The sequence below is a fragment of the Tachypleus tridentatus genome, chromosome 6, assembly GCF_004210375.1.
Source record: "Tachypleus tridentatus isolate NWPU-2018 chromosome 6, ASM421037v1, whole genome shotgun sequence".
Taxonomy (NCBI): domain Eukaryota; kingdom Metazoa; phylum Arthropoda; class Merostomata; order Xiphosura; family Limulidae; genus Tachypleus; species Tachypleus tridentatus.
In genome coordinates, this window is record NC_134830.1 from 53769125 (window position 1) to 53790720 (window position 21596).

A 21596-nucleotide genomic window follows, 5' to 3' on the forward strand; every position below is an offset into this window, starting at 1 on the left:
CTAGAAGATATCCTTCATAAAACAGAACCATATAAAAACCTTGCAATAGACCTAATATGAAAAAAGAATAAATAAGCTTTAAAATGATGTATATTGTGTATGTGAGTGGTGAAGGGGCATTGAGTTAACATTAATACTGATGTGTTCTGGATTGAGTGAAATGTTGTCATGAGTGGGTATTTCGAAAGTTGTATCAGAATGCCATCATTATTATACAGTTTTCTAAATTTTGAAAATATCCAGTAAAATAGATAATAGTGCTAACTAATGTTTTATGACAAATATAATAAATTAAAACTTTGGATTTGTGTAGTGTAAGGGATTTAGTAATATATATTTATTTTGATATTGATGTTTGTTTTAGTTAAATATATATTTATAAATGCATGTAACTTATGTTGTTAAATGTATATTGCGAAATTTCCCCTATTCTCTAAGTTTGTAGAAGGTTCTCGAGTGTACGATTCAACAATATATGTTTTACAAAAGCACTGGTAACCTGAAGATCCCAAGTTCGAATCCCCGTCACACCAAACATGCTTGCCCTTTCAGCCGTGGGGGAATTATAATTTGATGATCAATTCCACTATTCGTTGGAAAAAGAGTAGCCCAAGAGTTGGCAGTGATGACTAGCTGCCTTCCCTCTAGTCTTACACTGCTAAATTAGGGACAGTTAATGCAGATAGCCCTCGTGTAGCTTTGCGTGAAATTCAAAAACAAACATGAATTATTTATTTATTATATTTATATTAAAAGATTAAGAAACAAGCCCCCCGCTAGTGCAGCGGTAAGTCTACTGATTTGTAACGCTAAAATCAGCGTTCGATTCCCCTCGGTGGACTCAGCAAAGAGCCCAATGTGGTTTTGCTATAAGAAAACACACAAAAACACACATTAAGAAAGAAAACTTTCAGAGTCTGCCTTGTTGGCAAACGTCATTAATATGATACAATTTCAAATAATCTGAAACGTAATACGTAAAAATGGCTATAAATGATGTAATAGTAATTCCAGAAATTTATTTTGTTTGTTGAATTTCACATAAAGATGCTCAAGGACTATCTGCGCTAATTGTACCTAATTTTGAAGTGATACACTAGAAAGAAGGTAGCTAGTTAATACCGTTCACCGCTAATTCTTGGATTATTTTCTACCAATTGATAGGGGGATTGGTTATAGGTTTATAACACCTTTCCAGCTGAAAGGATGGACAAGTTTAGTGACAGGATTAGAACACGCAACCTGCGAGTCGAGTGCCCTATCCATCAGATCCTGCCAGGCCCTAAGTGGGTTGTTGTGAAAAAGACGATGTACTACAGATAGGAGGCGAAAACAAGCGGGTTTATCTTTTTGACTTACGTCTCCCTGTAGAACGTAGATCAGATGATGTAATATTACACTCTTCCTTTCCAATATCTGTACTTTACATGTGTAATTTGTGTTAAAGGCAGGGTATCATACAGGGGTAGTAAGGATGTAGAAAGTGTAATCACGTGATAAGGACTTTGTTCTGTTGCGCAAATCAATTCAATGAGTTTTTTGTGTTGTATAAATAACTTAAGTGATACCATAATGTAGTATCCTTCACAGTATAGTTAAATGGTACAGTTGATTATGAGTATTTATTACAGTGTTAAGTGGAAAAAAAAGCATTTTGCTTCACGTTTAATATTAGCGATTTTGTTAACAACTTTGGCAGTGACATATTCATTAGATTACCGAGACAACTACAGGATAAGTAAGTTGATTTTAACGTCAATTTAACTTTTAAGTTTAACCTAAACTTCATAATGAATTAAGAATGCTTAACAGTAGTGGTACTTTAAGTTCATGTCTTCCTGGTTCGAATAGTAATACCAATAATTGAAAAAAAGAACTTACTGATTCGCAATACATTTACCTGGTTGTACGGTTACCATATAGGTCATATAATGGAGTAAATTAAACTAGTAATATATTTAGATAGATGTACGTCAAATAATGGAGTAGATTCAAAATTTTAATGAAATATGCCTAGATCTGTGCAGTTCATATAATATGAATAGAGAAAATTTAACTGGAAATGTAGTAGGCCTAGATATATACAGGTCATATAATGGAGAAAATTGTTTATACAAGTGATATCTAAATGTCATCCTTCATTTTTTTAGGTGTCTAGTTTAGTGTCTAGTCGTCTAGAATTCTTTATAAATCTAACACACTAAGTACACAACACCGTTCTGTGATGTATCTTGTACAAAGTACACTCACAGTGAAGATAAAAGAGTGAGTAACTACAAGTGAAAGTAAAACATTATCTGTGAAACGAATATTAAGGTTAACTTTAATGTTGCAAGAGAACTCCAGGAGTTCTTAGGGAGTAAACAGTAAAATGTACTAACTTGTTACCAAAAGTTCAAAAACAAATATTAGGCAATTTTGCTTATAAGTTAGTAATGAAAACACTGTAAAAATACTGCATAAATCTTGTGTCTCAAACCTCTTATAGAATCTGATGTCAACACCTGTGTGAGTTTTTTATAATTCTATGGAAATTAAAAATGTGCATAAATCTGCTCTCCCTAAGCCCATCACTGTCGTACACTTAAGAAACTTTGAAGTTTCTAACACAAGAAAATTATGATTGATTCTTGTTATATCCATTGGCCAAAGGGCAACTATTACCTGATTTGCTGACACAAATAACTTCTTAAAAATGATGTTATTATTCATCAGTTAATTGTATAGACTGGCTTATTAGTTCTCATTTAGTTTAATTTGCCTCTTAAAGATGGGCCCAGCATTGCCAAGCGTGTTAAAGCTTTCAACTCGCAATCCAAGGGTCGCGGGTTCGAATCCCGGTCGCACTGAACATGCCCTTTCAGCCGTCTATTTGTAAGTGTATGTTAATATTTCTACAGGTATTTTTTATATATATATATATCCATATATTTCTTTAACTTTGTCAGATTCTCTCAAATATTCAGCACATCATGAAAGAGCTGAAAAAGTCCAGCAGGCAATTTTTTCATTGATTCATCAGAATGCTTCAGTTGACAAAGTCAAGGTTTCATTTCCAGTGATTTCAGGTGAAATATTTGGTTTCATCTTTTCTCTTCTTTTTCTTTCAAATTAATGTGAAAGATTATATATTTTAGACTGAAAGTGATTGTAAAGTGTTCAACTTGTTTTAAACAAATTTGGGAACCTTAGAAGCATGTAATACTACATGTATTACTGTATTTTAAATCCACAGCCATTTATATCTTGTGACAGTTGTGTATTGCTGCACTGGTTTACATTAAATAAAAAATCAAAACATGCAATTTTAATATTGTCATATAAGCCTATAGATTATTGTGAACACATTTGCATCTGTTGGTGCAATACATTCTGAACTCGAAGTTTGTTTTGGTAAGAAATATTACATTTATATTTTAGTTTACCAAGTAACTGATTTGGTGTGAAGAACCCCCAGTTTAACCTTTAGTTATTTTATTTATTAACATGAAGTAAATAGATGGTAAAATATTATAGTATGGTTTAATCTTATAAGATACTGATAGCTATTATTCAACATGACACCCAAGTTATTACATCCTCAAAAAAGGTTGTTTTTTTTCTAAAAGTCTGTATACATAACTTAGATTATTGTACTTTGAAAAAAGCACTCTGAAAACATTGAAATTCTTTTCCAGTCTTGAAATTGTGTGTAAGTGCTATAAGTATATACCAATTATATTTTCTTCAATCAGCTGATCCTAAGGCAAAAATTGTATCAAAACTCTTCTCACCAGTGGGAAAAATGTTTTTCTTTAGATAAAGCTCAGCATGGGCTTGTAACCACAGATGTTTCTAAACTATGTGTCTCTTAAAAACCACCTGCCAACTATTCTACATTATACATGATACTGATAACTGAGTTGGTGAAAGAGAGATTAAAGAATTTTTTTGTAAAGTGATAACATGAGGTATTTGTAACTTGACTGGCACTTCTGACTGTAACTTCATTGACACCTCAAAACTGTTTGATGTCAATATTACATACATTAACAATTTTTGTTTATATGTGTGACTTCTTTTTTAGAAATATAATAATATTTTGAGTGATTCTTTTCTTTCTTGCTAGATATTAAGACAAATACAAGTTATTTGTTGGTCTGTTATTACCGATGGCAAGGAAAGGGAAGTCAGATGCTTCAACCTTCAAAGATAAACACTACCTTGTGTACTCACATCATTGTAGGATTTGCTTTAGTAAAAAATAACACTCTAGTTCCAGCTGATCCATCTGATATCCAAGGCTATGAACTGGTAACTGGATTGAAAAAAACTGCACCGAATCTGAAGGTTATGCTGTCTGTCGGTGGTGGAGGTGGAGCTGGAGGAATATCACCTTCCGTCAGTACCAGCCAAAATCGAGCAAAGTAAGAATATACACTGAGAGTCCACTCAGATTGTATGTGATTAAAAACTGTGGAAGAGCCAGTAGAAACAATTAAATTTAAAATTGTTTTGGAATTTTATTGAACTTAAAGAAAATGAAAAGTGTATTCTCTCTTAAATTGTTTACATTTTTTTTTCCTGTCTTCTCTACCATAATATATAATGCCAAAAATACAATAGTATACAGTAACAAATGTACATCTATTTATAAATGGTATTAGCTCCATAGCAATGAGGTAACTCTGTGATCAAAATTAGTATTTTAAATCAGAGCTTGATATTGCTAATTGGTTATTTCACTTCTTGTTACTGGAGTCATATTGTGTAGCTCATATCTATCAAAGATGCTTTGACTTTGCTCGGTGTAGTATGTGAGATATCTGTTTCATGTAATGCAATTCATAAACCTGCAGGAGCTAATAGTAATAATCAAGAAGATTATACTTTGTTGCAAGTAAGCCACATCTGGCATAATTGTTACATTTTCACCTATTTTCAGTATATAACTGACCATCTAAGCTAATACAACATTGGGCATGTGGCATAAGTACAAAAGTTGCACCCTCTTCCCACATAAATTTAATTGCATACTTGCATCACTTTATGGGGCTTTATTTAGTACACTCATTATATCATAGAGCAATTCCTGATAAGTAAAAACAAAGTAGAAGTGTGGGGTTTCCTGTTAGTATTTAAAGCTTTAGTATTGAGTATTTTGGCAAAAACAAACCATTATTAATAAGTTATTTTTCATTAATGTATTTAATTTGAGATATAAAATAGTCTAGTATTAAAACTGAAAGGAGCCATTTTTTCTTTGACAAATTATACAATTCATATCTTTTTTTTATTCAATAGGCTGATTAGTTCAATGATAAATCTATTGTACAAATGTAACTTTGATGGAATAGACATTGACTGGGAGTTTCCAGCATGGGCTGGTTCATCACTGGAGGATAAAAAAATTTTTTTTTTTTTCTAAGGGTATGTATTTGAGCAATTTTTGTCATAATAATACTAAGAAAAAAAGTTAATTCTTAAAATGATTGTTTTCAGTAATGTATCTTTGACATATCTAATGATTGTGACAGGATTACACAATTTTTTTCTTCCCATCCTGAAATAGTTGGTGATGACATAACAGTGAAATATTTAAAAAAAATATTTAGAAAATTTATTTTGAAATGTTTTAAAACAGGAGTGAATTAACTATTGAAGCTATAGATGATATTAAGTAGTCTAATACTTTTTGTCTGTCAATGAACAAACTAAACATAAATAATTAAAAACCCTAAGCCTTCATGGTATACATTATGCCATGTTGGCTACATAACTTTCACAATAGCTTCTAGTACATTTTAATAACTTGGCATACCCAAGTTATTGGCATACGAAGGGCCAAATATGCTTTGTGTTGTTACTTATAAAGATTAGAAGTTGTTTTTTGGTTTTTTTTGTCAGTTCAGTACAATCCATATTAATAATGTTTTCTTAGTTTAAACCCAATAATATTTCTTAAGGTTCAAATAACTTAGGAGTCTTATGTTACTTTTAAACAGATATATTAAGCTAACAAAAAAAAAAACTAAAAAAAACATGTAATTAAAAATAAAAAGAAGGTAATGAAATTATATATGTTAAACATTATCACCAATACCATTAATGTAAGTAACAATAAAGAAATATAGTTTGTTTAACAATAAAAAATACAGTGTATCTTAGAAAATACATATACAACAACTGTTGACTTAAGATCATTTAATATGTGAAAATTAGCAATGACTTGAACAGTTTTACTCTTATTGGAATGTTTAATTTTGAACATAACTAGTAATTGTTACCTTTGCTACTGGTATGTGCAAATACAAAAATCAAACTAAGTTTGAGCATAGTAATATTTTCTAACAAATATTGCTAAGTGATAAGCAATAGTGACACATGTTATTGTACTCTACAGTTGAATTCTAATTTTGTCATCATTACATAAAAATAATTTCCAGAGCCATATTGTTTTTAACAATAAAGTATCCAAGATAAACACATCTTTATAACAAACTAAGGCTTTGATTTGTCAGTTTAGTTTGAATTACTGATTCACTGGCTTTCATTCTACTTCAGGATTTGAAAGAGCATTGGACAGGTAAGAAAGGCTACTAATCAGAGTATATTGCTTTGTGGTCTGTTCTTTTGTCAAATATGTTTGCATGTTTTTATTTCAAATTGAGCTATTTTAACAGTAATATAATCTTTTTTAATGAACTAATTACTTAATATTTTACAGGATTTCCAAAATGCTGTAACCTCAGAGCAAAAGAACAATAAAAATAGGCCTTTGCTATTGTCTGTAGCAGTAGCAGCAGTCCTACCAATCATGAGAGCATCATATGATATATTGTCATTGGCCAAGTAAGACATTAAAGTGTTGTATCGCATGATTAAAGCCAGTGTATATATATACACATACATACATATTAAAGCTTGGTTAATAATTTAAAAAAGTAAACTGGTTGGTTATAGGGGATTTGTAAGTTTTTGCTTTATTTTTAATGAAAAACAGTCTTGAAGACTATATATTTAAAAAAAAAAAAGTTAAATGAATAATCAAATCATCACATTAATAACTGACCTATAAGGTAGTTAACTTCTTATAAATAGTAAGTACTGTTTTATAAGTTTTGTTTTTATAAATTTATGTTAAAGGCATTTTGTTTTTCAGTGCTTAATTTTTGTTTAGTACAAAACTATGGTAGACAATCTGTGTTCTGTTCAACATAATGGACCAAAGTTTGAATTTTAGGGTTGTGAGTCCATAAATTTCTGCTGGTACATGGTTGAACTTTTGTTAGTTATATGGAATGTTGTTGTGTAATGATGCTTACAGTTTTCCTTTTTTTTTTTTAAAGATTAATTTCAATCTGTCAGTTTCTTAGCCTATTTTCTTTAGTTTTGAAACTCATTAATAGATAGTTGAAAAATTAAAGAAGCAAACAGTTTGCAGGTGTATATTTCAGAAATATTTATGACACTAAAGATTCTATTTCTGGACTTAAACGTGGTTAAAGTTTCATTCCAGAATGACCTTTAGGTTCAAGGTCAAAAACCTAATACTGTTTCAGACATTAAGGATACAAATGCAAGCATGTATACTGTTGAATAATTTGGTTTTTATATATTTTCTAACAAAAGAAAGGTATTAAGTTATTTATTTCCTCTAGGTATGTTGATTTCATCAACCTTATGAGTTATGATTACCATGACTTTATGTGGTATCTACCATTTACTGGACATAACAGCCCTCTTTTTAGAAGGAAGGATGAACTGGGGTATTTTGCAACTTTGAATACAGTATGTATGTTTTAATACAAAGTGAAAAACTGTCTTGTATTTAAAGGCTATTATATTTAAGTGCTTCTTTTAAACATGTAAGAAAGCACAAACTGAATTTAATGCCATTACACAATAAAGTGACCAGTCTTAATATTTTGATATTTACCCAACTGAATCAGTTTGTGAGTTAATTTAATAAAGGTCTTTAATGTAATGATTCAGTCCTCAAATTATTCATCAGGGCTCAAAATTAACCCATATCTGTGTACAATAATAAATATTCCTACAAATCATATTGGCTATGTAAAGATTTAATCTTTTCCACATGGGTCAAAGGCAATATGAAGATTTAAAAGGATATGTCTGATTGACACAAAAAAATGTAGCAATCATCTTGAACCAAATGAAAAAATATTGTAGTGTTCAGTAAATGTAAAGAAGAGTGTACTTTTAACTCTCTCAGCATTGTTTCGGTCTCTGGAATGTACGTAGTAATCAGTTGGTGCATGTTGTACTTTTCATGTTGTAACTTTTAAGTTAGTAAGCACATCTTTACGAAATTTTACATATTATCAGTAAACAATACAAGGCTTTCACATACAAAATATCAGATTTTTGTGTTAAGTTTTAAGATTTTTGTTAAGCAGTGTTTTCCTTGTGCCTTTTTTCTTTTTACATGTTGACTGTCTAATGTGCAAAGTAATTTTGATTTTAATATTAAAAACCCTTGCATGCATCAGAAAAAAATCAAATTTTTATCTTTATAACCCCCAGATAATTATCAAATATTTTAAAGAAAATTGTTTTACCTGTTGTTTTCACTGTTGTATATATCTGTATAGGTTCAGTCAAATTTGACTATCCTTTAGAAACTGAAAATATTTCAATTTTGGATGTAGAAGCATTATTTAGGTCTAGAAATGAAAATAACTTCCAATGATATCAATCTAAATATGTTTCTTTTCCAATATATATATGGCTTACCCTCTTTTCAAAGTAATGTGCCATACTTTTCTATTATAAGTATTATAACTTCACATGTATTCAGTAGTTCTAAAATTTGTAATAAATTATAATATTTCATTATTAATATTGAAATATTGATAAAAAAATAAAATCCTATATATTTAATAAAGAAATTCTAAATAATTAAAATAGGGTGTGATGAATATAAGAGTAAAAATGAAGATGTTTTTGCTGGAAGATTCCAAGAAGTATTTTTAGTTTTTAATAAGGTTGTTTAGACAAATTGGCATTACGTTTTTAAGCAGATAAACACCTTATCTCGTACAAATACGTGTTAAGTTTAAAAATTGGTAGTTACAGTGGACTTAATGGGCAGTGGTTGGGAGTTATACTAGTTACATCAAATAACGTAGTTGTTTCTTTTATAACTATATTAGTATGATTTACATACTGTACTACTCATTAAGTTAAATTAATGCTTTACTAGTATATTGAGGCTGGAATACTAACTTAAGGTAAGTTTATCTTGCTTAACCCTATGGTACAGTGCTTTATTTCTTTTTTACTGTAGGTCCCATGATGGGACAATGGTAAGTCTTTGGATCTACAATGGTAAAATCAGGTTATCAGTTCCCCTCAGTGTACACAGTAAGTAGTTCCCTGTGGCTTTACAAGAGCATAACACACATTTTACTTTGTAAAGCAGTGGTCATCTTCCCACAACTGTCTTTAGGCAGTGAAGAGCAATAGAGGTGTGGAATGTTAAATGTCTTCCAACCATGTTTGTTGTTTTGTAATTTCATGTTTGTTTCTTCTCATGAAGCTTTCCAACACCTTCTGGATTTTCATCATAGTTTTTAAAGTTTTTAGATATTATGGAAAATGTTATCCTATGCATTCTGTCTTTGTAAGTCTTAATTATTTGGTTCCGCAAAGTTTTGCTAAAGTCATGGAATTTCTTGTAATTGAAAGTGTGTGAATACTTATTATTTGCCTTAAATGCTATATCTGGACCTAGATTAACACTAGTAGAAGTAAAACAACATGGGTGTGTTAAAATGGTATTATCAGGATAAACTGGTTTCCTCAAACAGTATTAAGGGGTTCACTGAATAAAACGAAGGTTGGCATAATATTTTTGAAACAAGTCTGAACTGAGTTCAAGTAAAAAAAAAAAAGCCCAACAAAACAGACTGGACATCATGTGTGACACTGGATGGCCACCTAGTTCTACTGGAATCATGACTTGATTAAATAGCATAATTCTCTCATCAACCAACTCACTTGAAATTCTGTGTAACAATCTAAATATAACATTTCTTACCTAATCAAAAACGTCTTGATTTACCCACAGCACTGGTGCTGCCCACATCACTAGTTATTTTCTTTCAACATTGGAGAGGTTATAATCCTTTAGATGTCATCTGCCTTACAGCTAAAGGACAATGCTGTTATTGACATTGCTGTACAGTGTGTAGCATTACAGTTATCTCTCTTGTGTGTCGAGCAAGTGTCAGCTCTAAACAACTAAAGAACAAAGGAGTCTAGAATGAAGTCAAATTAAGTGTTTTGTGAAACATGCTATACAAAAAAAATTGCAAAGGTTCCAAATAAAATTTTCCATATGGTATGTCTGTACACCACATTAATATCAGTCACAAAGTCTCGTTACTAGTCTTGGCAATATTAATTTGAGACATGAAATTGGAGATCAAAGCTGTATAATGCTTTACCTTTAGTGTAGTTGCTATGATATAGTAATAATGTTGGGCATTTGTATTTTAATATTAAAAGAAAAACAACTTTACAACAAAAGGACACTGATAAGTTTTGTTGGTGTCCCAGCAAGTTTGATGACTGTATTGAGTTACACTGGTAATTCATGCCCTGCTCTTTAAAAGTTCAAACTGTTTAAAAAAATGTATGAATTGCTGTACTTTGACCTGACCTTTACCATTCCTTCCCATCCCCAGAAATTACTCTAAGACTCACAATGCCCACGGGGCTTTTTGTGCTGATGTTTAACAATTTTATCCAAAAGTTTCTTTGTGCAGATAATTTTTTTTTTCATTTTAGATTTTATTTCTGTTTATACAAGTTATACAAAATTTGGGACTTGTACCTTAAATTATTTCAAATGTCCAATAAGCCTTAACAGTAATAGATTTTCTTTTGTATGTTGAAAAAAAACATTAAGTTTTTAATATTCAGAAATTAATTTTCTAACCAAATACCTGCTATATTGCAGCATAACTATAAATATAGTCATAAGACACATGGATGAACTTTTGATTGTATACTCTCGATATTGGACAGTGATTTTATTTTTTTACTTGCAACACCTACTTTGTTAAAACAAGATACATATTTTATAAAAATAGTAAAAAATATAAATTTGTTGTTGTTGTTTAGGCATGGTCAGCAGAAGAATGGGCCAAAGAGGGAATGCCTCGTTCAAAGATAATGGTTGGAATTCCGACATACGCACATATCTACACCTTGGCTACTCCTTATATCCATGGGTTCAATGCTCCAGCAGTTGGAGGGGGAGAAATGACTTATGATGAGGTAAGAAATAACAAAGTTTATCAATTTGGTTTTACTGAATATATGAAAATGGTATATTGCAATACGATATCTTAACTCCTCTCACAAAATAGTTTTTCTCAGTTAGTACTGCCCTGTACTAGAGCAAGCTTTCAATGCTTGCAACTAGTCCTCCACTTCCCACTTTTGCATATTCATACATAAGTTATAATGCTACAGCTTTTCACAAATAAGAGTGTGAAGCAACCCCAATTGTAACTAGCGTCCCCTACATATTTGGAATCATTAATCAATCCTTAGTTGACAGCAGTATTATACAGAGGTTCTTTTTGTCCACAAATTTGTCAACATTTTCCTTAATACTACAGACTTGTAATTTATTTACTATGTTTCTGTTATATATTTACAAGGGCTATTTTTGTTAGTTTACTGTGGATTCATACTGCAGCAAGTGGTGTCTGACTAGGTATACTTTTTTTTTCTTTTAAATCTGCACTGTCCATCCTGTGACCATGCTTGAGTTCAGTAGCTTTTCATACCACAGACCTGATGTACAATTCCAGATACTCCCAGGTGTTGGTTGTGTGTTTCTGTTTAGTTGTTATCTATGCTGAAACAGTTATGTCACCAGATTAGGTTATGCACACCATAGAAATAGGGTTTTCTATATGACCACTAGTAGTTCTCTGAGTGGTCTTTTGCTTCATAGATGTATTTGTCCCAGATTGTACACTCTGACACATGAGTAAAACAGCTAGAGATTGCTGCCCATCTCTAGTGCTTCATGGCATTATTGTGACTCTTCTTACTGCAGACCTGGTGTACAATTCCAGATATTGCCAAGTTATGGTTGCAGCACTGTACTGTATTAAGAAATATATGTATGACATATTGCTTTTTCCCATTGTGGCATTTCTCCTTCCCACCATCCACCATTCCTGGGGAAGGACATGTTGGTTCAAGATGTTCCAACTAAGTAAGTCCTCTTATGAGTTCTGGCTGGTATCCTGCCTTCTACTGCAGTCTGCATTAAAATTGCCCAATGCCACCAGGTTGTGTACTGGAGTTGCAACTTAGGTTTGTGGTTCCTCTTTCTATCATCTGCTGGATGTTGAGTCCCAGCAGAATTGGTGTTGGTTATAGCTAGATGCAGCACATGTATGCCCACTTGTTTACAGCCTTGTGTCCTGCTCCTTCTGCAGACTGGATGAGGCATACACAGTGCTGCCAGGTTTTGAATCAGAGATGTCATCCCACTGAGAATTTTCCTACCATCCACTGGATATCAGTTTGTGGTAGATGAGATGTTGGTTTGGTTGTAAATGTGCACAAGTGGGTTATGATAAGGAAGTTCACAGCTTTGTTACAGTTACAGAAATCTGTAAAAGTTTCAAATCTCATTTTCTATTTAATATCCTGGTTGACTCTGTAATATGACAACCAATATTAACAGGTAATGTTTTTCGTGATAAATTTGAAGAAATATTCAAAACTAACTTAACCGAAGAATTGATGCAGTATTACAACAGAATTTCAGTAAAACTAAATGTTCGTGATGAGAGACTTGTCAATTTTGTATGTAATTAATTACAGTTCAAAATATTTTGTAAGTGATATCAGTGATAGTATTAATGACTAACCCATTCACTGTAACTGCTATTTTTATTTCCCATTGCTTCCACTCCTTGTACTAAGACTGGAACAAATGTTTCCCGTTGTTGATGCTGTTTACGCCCTTCTCAGCTGGGTTCATGTATTTGAGCACCACCTGATTCACTTTCACTGTAATCAGAGTCAAGCTCATTAAGTATATTTACATAATAATTAGGATTACTAATTGCCTCTCCAGTGATGCAGGCACAGTTGTCGTACATTAGGCATCTTGCTGGTTACTGAAGGGCTGAGTGTAAAACATTGAGGAAAACTGTATGTTAACATTGGGTGCCAATAAATACTTTCCAACTAATTTTACTCCCATACATCTTGTGTGGCAATTATGAATGACAATATGGAAACTTTTTTTTCCAGTTGCAAAGCAAGTGGGTGGGAGCACTGGGAAATATACATCCCAGTTGCCGAGAAATGTTTAATGATGAATGAGCATAATTTTACCCAAAATCATCTTCATTAGGTCACTTAATGTATTTAAAAGGTTAGTTAGAAATACTCCTCTTAAAATATAAATATTATGTTTGTAGTATATTACCTAATAAAGAATTTAACATCAGGTTGAGGAAATTATATTAACAGTTCAAAACTTTTAAAATGAATTCGGTTTATGTCTCAACTAAAAATTAGTTTCTTGACCATTACTATAAAAAACATGATGCCATACAGATGTTTTAGATTTTGAAACTTAGGTTGAGATACTTGTAATGATAAGCTATGAACTGGTTTGAGTGTTTGCAAGGAATGTTGACTTTTTTTTATTACCTAAGTCATATGTGACATATTTTATTCTGTATAGATATGCAGTTCTTAAACAGTGTAAACCTATATAATCTGTTTCTTAAGACATATTGAAATCTACATCCGGGAGACTTGCGAGACTATATACATGAACATAATTTAATGTTGTACTTGTGCTTTGACATTACAGCTTTAAGTTTAATCTTACTGTATTTGAAACAAACAGGCTTGTAATTTTGTGAAGAATGGAGCTGTGCGAGTGTTTGACAAAGAGAGTCAAGTACCTTATGCATACCAGAACAGAACTTGGGTGGGATATGACGACCTGGAAAGTATCACTGCTAAGGTAAGGTTAGAATTTTGGTTATAAGGTTTTGAATGTAAGATATTGCTATTTGCTGACTTCATGTTATATTAAACCTTTATAGGATATATGGGGTTACGAAATGTGCATCACAATGTTTATTGTGGTAGATTATAGAGGAAGAATTATGTTAAACATTTTACTGGCAGGAAAAAGTAATTTGAAGGTTATTTTGGAATTATGAGAAGTTTGATTTATTTTGGCCTAGAAATTAATATCAGCTTCCAGCTTTAATTCTGGACTTCAGATATCAGCATATTTTTCTTTCAGAAATTGTGAATGTATGAAAATGATTAATCTTTATTTTTGTTTTATTCTCAGTGATTCTTAAGTATGTACAGAGTGAAAAAATCTGGTGCCTGTAAGCTTGGTTTCTGAAATTTCTTAAAAGGTTGAATTATTTTTTAAGGTAATACTGAAGATTAATGAAGTTCAACAAACAGCATCAGATGAGTAAGAAAGATCATTATGGAACTAACTCTACTAATACCAACTTAAATCTAAACATTTTATTTACAAACAGTTCAATGTTCTTCACCCTTCACATTGCAGATCTACAGGTATTTTCTTTAAAAAACAAAGAGAGAAGGAGAGATCTGACAATATTTACAAAAAAACCCAACATGATATGTATTTAGAAAGATATATTAACAATGAAGTTGAGTATGAATGTATTCAGGTGCTGGAGAAACATAACATGTATTAATAAACATAACATTGTATCTTTAATGATTCAGTATTTCATTGAAACATTACAATTTCAAAAGTTGCCCAAAGGTCCTAACAAAAGAAAAGGAGAGAGGGGTTTGTACAAACCTCAAATTCCACTTGTTAGCTCATTTTTGATACAGGATGTGATAAAATTATTGGTTGGTTGTCTAATATGATAAGTGCATTTTTTCAGAAGAAATATAACAGTTCAAATAAACACGTTAAACAACGAGTGTTAAAATATCAAAATGCAAGAACAGAATAGCTAGATATGAATTTTTGCTTCAAAAAGAAGTATGTTTTACTTCTGAGCTATTTCTGTAGGCAAATTTGTGTCTGTTGCTCTTGACGATACTGTGTGCACAAGTAGATTTCAATTGGTCACAGTTACCTGCTATTTTTTATTGTAAATGAAGCATTCCTAGATGCCACCTAACAGAAGATTGAAATGTCATACTGTTATCTTTTGCAAAATTTTGGAATACTTAAAAATATTTCCAGGGAAGTGGTGGTAGAAAAAAAAAAGGATAGAGAAAGAGAGGAAATATAGAAAATTTATCATAAGAAAGAATAGAAGTGAATACTAAAAGAGAACTACATAGAAGAATTACTTGAACCAAATATGAAAATAACTAATTTTGTCAAGTTTGTACACAATTTTTGCACATTTCAGATAGGACTTGTTCCTAGTAAAAGGTTGAGAAATGGAAGAAGGAAGTATTGTACGAAGAATGCTAAATACATCAAATGTATTGAAAATAGAAATGTATTAGTCAAACCAAAGGAAATGTAGCTCACAAAAACTGCACAGATTTTGAATTAAAACAAAACAATAAACAGTTGCACATCAAAAAATTCTTAACGTGATTTATGATGTAGTAAAATGAGTTATTTAGGAAGTTTTCAAGGTTGTTTGTTATACATAGCAAAATTAGTGTTGAAGTATTGATTGAAGTATCTATGGTGATGATGATTAGACATTTTGTACAACATCATATTAAAACCTTATCAACGTTTTGAAAAGGTCTATTGTTAGGTAGTAGAATTAAGTTATAAATTTATTTATTGATATTATTAAGTGTGGTAAAGTTTAACCCTAAATAAACGAAAGCAAAAAACATACACAAGCTAGTGTTAACTTGTCTGTCCATCAAATATAGGTCATACTTAATAAAGGCTTAATTAATGTTAGGCCTATTTGGTGTCTGCAATTATAACTCTTTTGTATTATTCTATAAATCCAGTATTTAAAGAAGTGTTGTTGTGATAAAGATACTAACTTGACCACCAATATTTTGTGAGTTTCTCCTAGTTTGAATGACATAGCATGTAGAGATTTTTGTACAAGCTCTTCCAAGGTGAAAAACAGGATATAAGTGAAAACAGATCTGTTATTATCAACATACATGGATCAACTGACAAAAGAATGAGTAAACAGCAGTTAGTTTATATATGCTATATGGGATGAAATGGTGAATTGAAAACTAAACTCTTTGATATAATGACACTAGATCATGGATGTGCAGATGGAGGGAACTCTGAAGGAACTTCAATCTGTGAGAATTACACCAAAATGTCTTGGTGAAAAGCTTAATGGAATAAAATAGGGGAGATAGTTGTGAAATATAGTAAAACATCAGGTACTGTGAAATTACTTATGGCCATTTACTATTTATCTTCTCAGCCCACCGAGGGGAATCGAACCCCTGATTTTAGCATTGTAAATCCGGAGACATACCGCTGTACTAGCGGGGGGCTAAGCAGATAGCCCGATGTGGCTTTGCTATAAGAAAAACACACACTCAGAAGGTAATAATAAATGTAACCATTATATTACAGTAGTTCATTACATTATGCACAACTTAGAGCTAATGGTTTATGACAATGAAAGGGGTTGTGAAGATTCTTAGTCATATTCAAATTGTATTAGTATTGACCAAAATATAGGAGCAAACTTTATGAAATTGCAATTTCATTGGGCCAAGACTTAAAACACAGTAATTGTGTTCAGCAAGTACATTGGACGGCAAGCCAGAGCAGAGGTCAGAAAGCTCTTAACAGTTAGGAGCCTAACTATTATACTTGTGCAGGATATTACTACTATATTCAAAATGACAATTCACAGAAAGCAAGGAGCTACACAGGTAACGGGAATACTTTTTTACATTTCATAGTAGACTGGACAGATTTGCTGTATGAAGTTTCATTCCTTTTTCCAGAGAAGAAAAGTCTGATTGCTAGAGTTGGAAAGAGGGTGGATAAGCTGAAAAAATAATTTGTCACATGAGAAATTGACAAGACAAAATGTTAATCATTTCTGAGTTGAACTGAAAATAGTGAATTTAGAGGAGTGGAAATGACTTTGATTTGGCAAAAGAGAGAGAAAAGAGAAAAAAAAAGACACTGTGACACAATAGGGATAATAAATGTTAACATTAAACTTTTGTCATCAGCCAGATGGAAAAGAGATTTGTAACATTGTTGAAGAGGTAAGAGGTTATAGAGATGAAGAAATTGTTAAGACTGTATTGCCAACCTTATCATAAGTTGAAGAGAAAAAGGAATGTGTTGGAAGAGTAAGTAGAGTTGAAAATATACATCATTTCTATAAATCTTAACGTATTATAGATGCATGGAGAGCAGAGATGCCCAGAACATGAAACATTTTACCACTAGTAAACAGTATAACCTACCCATTGGTGACAGAATATGAAAGGAGATTTAACCAACTAAATAACAGTAAGACAGCCACAAGAATATTTCTAAATAAAGAAATTTTGTTCCAGTAATAATCAACAAAAGAATGTTTAATCAGTGATGAAAGGACAAAATATTTCAAAGGTCACACATGTTTTGGTCTTGGGGGTAATGTATCAAACAGCTAGCAGACAGTGTTGAAGTCAGTGGTGGAAAAATTAAGTTATGTATATAGAAACAAGTTTAAGTTGTATGTAGTTGAAACTAGAATGGTAAAGATTTTATAAGTATTATAGTTGCATTAAAATGTTCAAAGTTGACAAAAAATTGTTGTATGTATTCTTTGTTTCACACAGTTTCTCAGTACTTTGCTGAATTATTTGTTCTGTTTGTCTTTTACCACATGTACAATATTATTACCTTCCACACTGTAAATAACTGAAAAATGAAGAAAACTAATAACACAACAGGAAAACTGAGACTGAAACTTAGAAAACTTGTTGTGCAGAATGAGTTGACACAAATTTTTGTGAGATCCCAGTGACTCAGCAGTAATCAGGTTTAAATGTAACCTTGTGATTAACATCAAAGAAACAAAATAGAAGATTTATTAGTTACTAAACCAAAAAAATCAATGAATTTCTGAGCAAAATCAACTAATATTTTGGTTTTTTTCTTAACTTCTTTTGTTCAAAGTTTTAAACATGTTTGTTTTCTCTTACAATTAATAATGATGTTTTAACATGTACTTTGGTGTCTTGCACTTGAATACTCTTTGTGTACATTCATGTTCTTTATTTTGTTATCATGTTTACGAGAATTTCCGCAATGTGACAACACTACTTTGAATATTGTAGTTTTAATATTTAAGAGACTTGCTAATTTATTAGTGAATCTGTTTCTGCTTGATCTTCAAGTATCTCTTTTGGTAGTATTGCTTTGTTTTCTCATTCCTACAGGTAAAGTGGATAAAATCCAGAGTGTTTGGTGGTGTCATGACTTTTGACCTCAACTGTGATGACTGGAATTCGGTATGTGATAAAGGTTTGCCATTTCCTCTGCACAGAAGGATATATGAACTTCTGAAGACTTGAAACAATGTTTCTCTTACACTATTATGGTATTATATAATATATGGTAAACTTTAAATGAAATGGTAATTTTTATATATTGTACAAATAATTAAGAAATTTTGTTTTAATTTTGTAGAAAATGTTATTTTTTGCATAACTTTCTTTTGTGTATTATCTCATTGTAATGATATGTGATTTGATACGATTGTAATTAACACGTGGCTTGTAATAATTAATAGCATTTGTGCTCGTTTTATGAATGTTAAAATCATTTTGAATAGTCATTTAAAAGAAATGTTCTGTTTGATTTAACTTAAGCTATCTTTGTAAAGATTAGTTATTTCAGTTAAAAAACTGATCTGTTATTACAGTGGTTTGTCACAACTGTAAAAATTGAAATAACTAAATGAATAACAATCATTGCCAAAGCTCTAATTTTATGAATGAGTTAAAGAGTAAAAGCGATATGATATTAAATCTTTTATTTCTTAATCCACCATTGTAAAGTTATGTACCCACACTAGTAACTGAAATTAAATGTTGTGAAAACACTAATATTTTTCGAACCTTGGAAACTTGGTAAAATAAACATCTCTCCTCCTTTTCAATTTTCTTCACATATAAAATTAGGACAGTGGAAAGGAATTGCAAAATAAAAGCTGTTACTTCTTGCCTTCAGTGTTACTTGTGCCACTTGTATTTTCATGCATTATAACTGTGTCTTCTACTGGAATGATGTTAAGAATATATTCAGAAAGATGTACTTTTGAAGTACATCAACTTGCATGATGAAACAAACACACATTTCAACTTCATCAAATTAAACATTGGGTCACCAAGTAAATGCTTCTTATGCTATGTGTAACTGTAAGCAAGTTCTACACTCTACTTTGCCCACATTCCAACCCTTACCAACAGAAGTAAATCCAATCCCTACTTATGAAACACAGGTCAATGTGCGTGTTTTCATGGAATAAGTGTAACAGTTACTTTTGTCTCTTTACATCCACCTTGTAACTAACATTTCAGTGTGAAAACTGAAACATTCACACACAATAGATGTGTTGTTTCTTCAAATAGTGCCTAGCAGTTGGAAGTTTTAAAGGAATTACAGTGTCCCAATGTTCTGTGGTTGTAACTTTTTTGTCTTAAACAAGTTGATCCACTTGAATTAGTTTGCATCATGTATAAGTAAGTAACCTCAATCAAATAAAACCTACCTCATTTCAAATCATTTCTTTTTAACCTGCTGATGCCATTGTAGGATAGGCTTTCCCATGCAAATGGAGCAAATCATCTGTGAAAGCATTAAAGTTGTAGGAATCTCTTCTTTTGAGCCTAAATTTATTCCAGTGGATGGCTTGGTTTTCTTACAGACTGAACTATCAGCTGTCATTGTTTTCTAGTCTTGTACTTGCATATCCATATGGAACTTGACAGCATCAAGGATTTATTGCCCATGCTCAGAACCAGGTTGTGAATTGCCTGCCAGGAAATCATCAGTTACAGGCAGTGACTTTCCTAAAATGCCTTAAGAATTGATTCGAGTCCTCTTTGGCTACTCCATTCAACAATAAGTGAGGAGATCTGTCACAGTTACATATAGTCATAATGTAGTTTTCTCACTTTCTTACAGAGTTAGGATCTGCTCCAGCATAGTAGTCCTGTGTGATAAGGGTGATGTCCAGTAAGTAGCTTCCAAAAGTCCCACACTACCAAACATCAACTCCAAGTGTCCCAGAACAATGAGCTACAGGAAGTTATATCATCCATAGGTTTTGCAGAGCCCTGACCTGTGGTTGCCACAGCAACTCGCATTTCATTGCAGAGACAACCTGCTACCTATCAGATCATTGTTCTTCCTCCACCAGTACCCACTATGTTGTCTTCTAGGTAGTTGTCATCAAGTCAGTAGCACTTTGCCTCTCTCTCTAGGCTCCTTTTCACTGGGATTGTTGTGGGGTACTTACTGGTGGATTTAAGACTATAGCCATACACCGAAACTCAAACACAATACAAACCTTTGCTGCAGTAATATTTTTGGTCATGATGCCAATTTTTTTTCCCCCACTACTTTTGGTGCATAGGTTTCCTACAGATTAGATAGTCTGCTCTCAAGGGGCAGAAAGAATATTATGTGATAGTGTGTCTTCCTGAACTCCAAGTCAGCATGCAAAATGTGCTAAACAACAACTGTTACTGAAAGAACAACACTAAAAACAAGGACAATTATTTGTTGTGGATGTGACCAGAACTCTTTATTTGTTCTCTCTCTTCAGTTTGGTGTGATCTTTCCATAAGCTTAAAAGAAAAGAAAGTAAAGCTGATATAAGTAAAACCTTAATTATTAAAGCAAAACAGTGGCTATATGAAAAAAAGCTATGAGAACCTACATGAAAGGTCTAAATCTAAAAATGTACAGTGTCTGCCTAATAGGGAAGAATCTAGGTTTGGATACAAAGATGCTTAAAGTCAGATAGTTAACGGTACATCCAGGTTATCCAGGAACTGTGCACATGAGGCACCATAGTCTAAACAATCTTATGACAGTGAAGCACAGTCTTTATCTCCCAAATTGCAATGACTTGCAGGTTATACATACCCAGATCACAGTGAAGCATAGAGTCCAGTCATACAAGTTGCAATAAAACAATTTACACCTCACTAGTTACATTCTGTAGCTAGTTCATTGTACTTTGAGTGACTAGATTCTGTGATTCACACTGATTTGATTGACTTCACTGTGCCTTACTGATCTCAGTGACTAGACCCTCTCCTTAGCATCAGTCTTCCTTGGTGTAATCATTCTTAATTCACCCCACATTCCTTGGATTAGGTGAATAATGTTTTGGAATATGGCAGTCAAGATGTACTTTTAAAAGTATGAGCCAGCAAGGGTTTGGCTGTCTGCTGTCTAGCAATGGAATGTTAATGTTGCTTCATGTTCTACTGCGTATGGATGCGATTAGGTGTCTTTTCTTACAGCTACCTACCTTCTGAGTAAAGTTTTTCAGCCCAACATTGTGGATTGCTTTTAATGGTGACTCATGAAAGCTGTCTCACCTTTGTGTAAGGTT

At 32.1% G+C, this 21596-nt stretch overlaps 1 protein-coding gene across 1 annotated transcript; it reads left to right on the plus strand.

Annotated features, from left to right (window-relative positions):
- The first annotated feature begins 1367 nt into the window (after nucleotides 1–1367).
- LOC143251614 (chitinase-like protein 4) lies at nucleotides 1368–19067 on the plus strand. The gene is made up of 9 exons (XM_076502883.1): nucleotides 1368–1738; nucleotides 2949–3068; nucleotides 4109–4406; nucleotides 5284–5404; nucleotides 6689–6831; nucleotides 7641–7770; nucleotides 11131–11286; nucleotides 13901–14020; nucleotides 18406–19067. The coding sequence occupies exons 1-9, from the start codon at nucleotides 1600–1602 to the stop codon at nucleotides 18538–18540; spliced, it is 1362 nt and encodes a 453-aa protein (XP_076358998.1). The 5' UTR covers nucleotides 1368–1599; the 3' UTR covers nucleotides 18541–19067.
- The last annotated feature ends 2529 nt before the right edge of the window (nucleotides 19068–21596 follow it).

Excerpts from the sequence above, each read along its gene's own strand:
- LOC143251614 (XM_076502883.1), top strand. The coding sequence starts at position 1,600 with ATGGTACAGTTGATTATGAGTATTTATTACAGTGTTAAGTGGAAAAAA. Across the intron at positions 6,832-7,640 it reads GATATATTGTCATTGGCCAA|GTATGTTGATTTCATCAACC; the intron begins GTAAGACATTAA and ends TATTTCCTCTAG. Across the intron at positions 7,771-11,130 it reads ATTTTGCAACTTTGAATACA|GCATGGTCAGCAGAAGAATG; the intron begins GTATGTATGTTT and ends GTTGTTGTTTAG.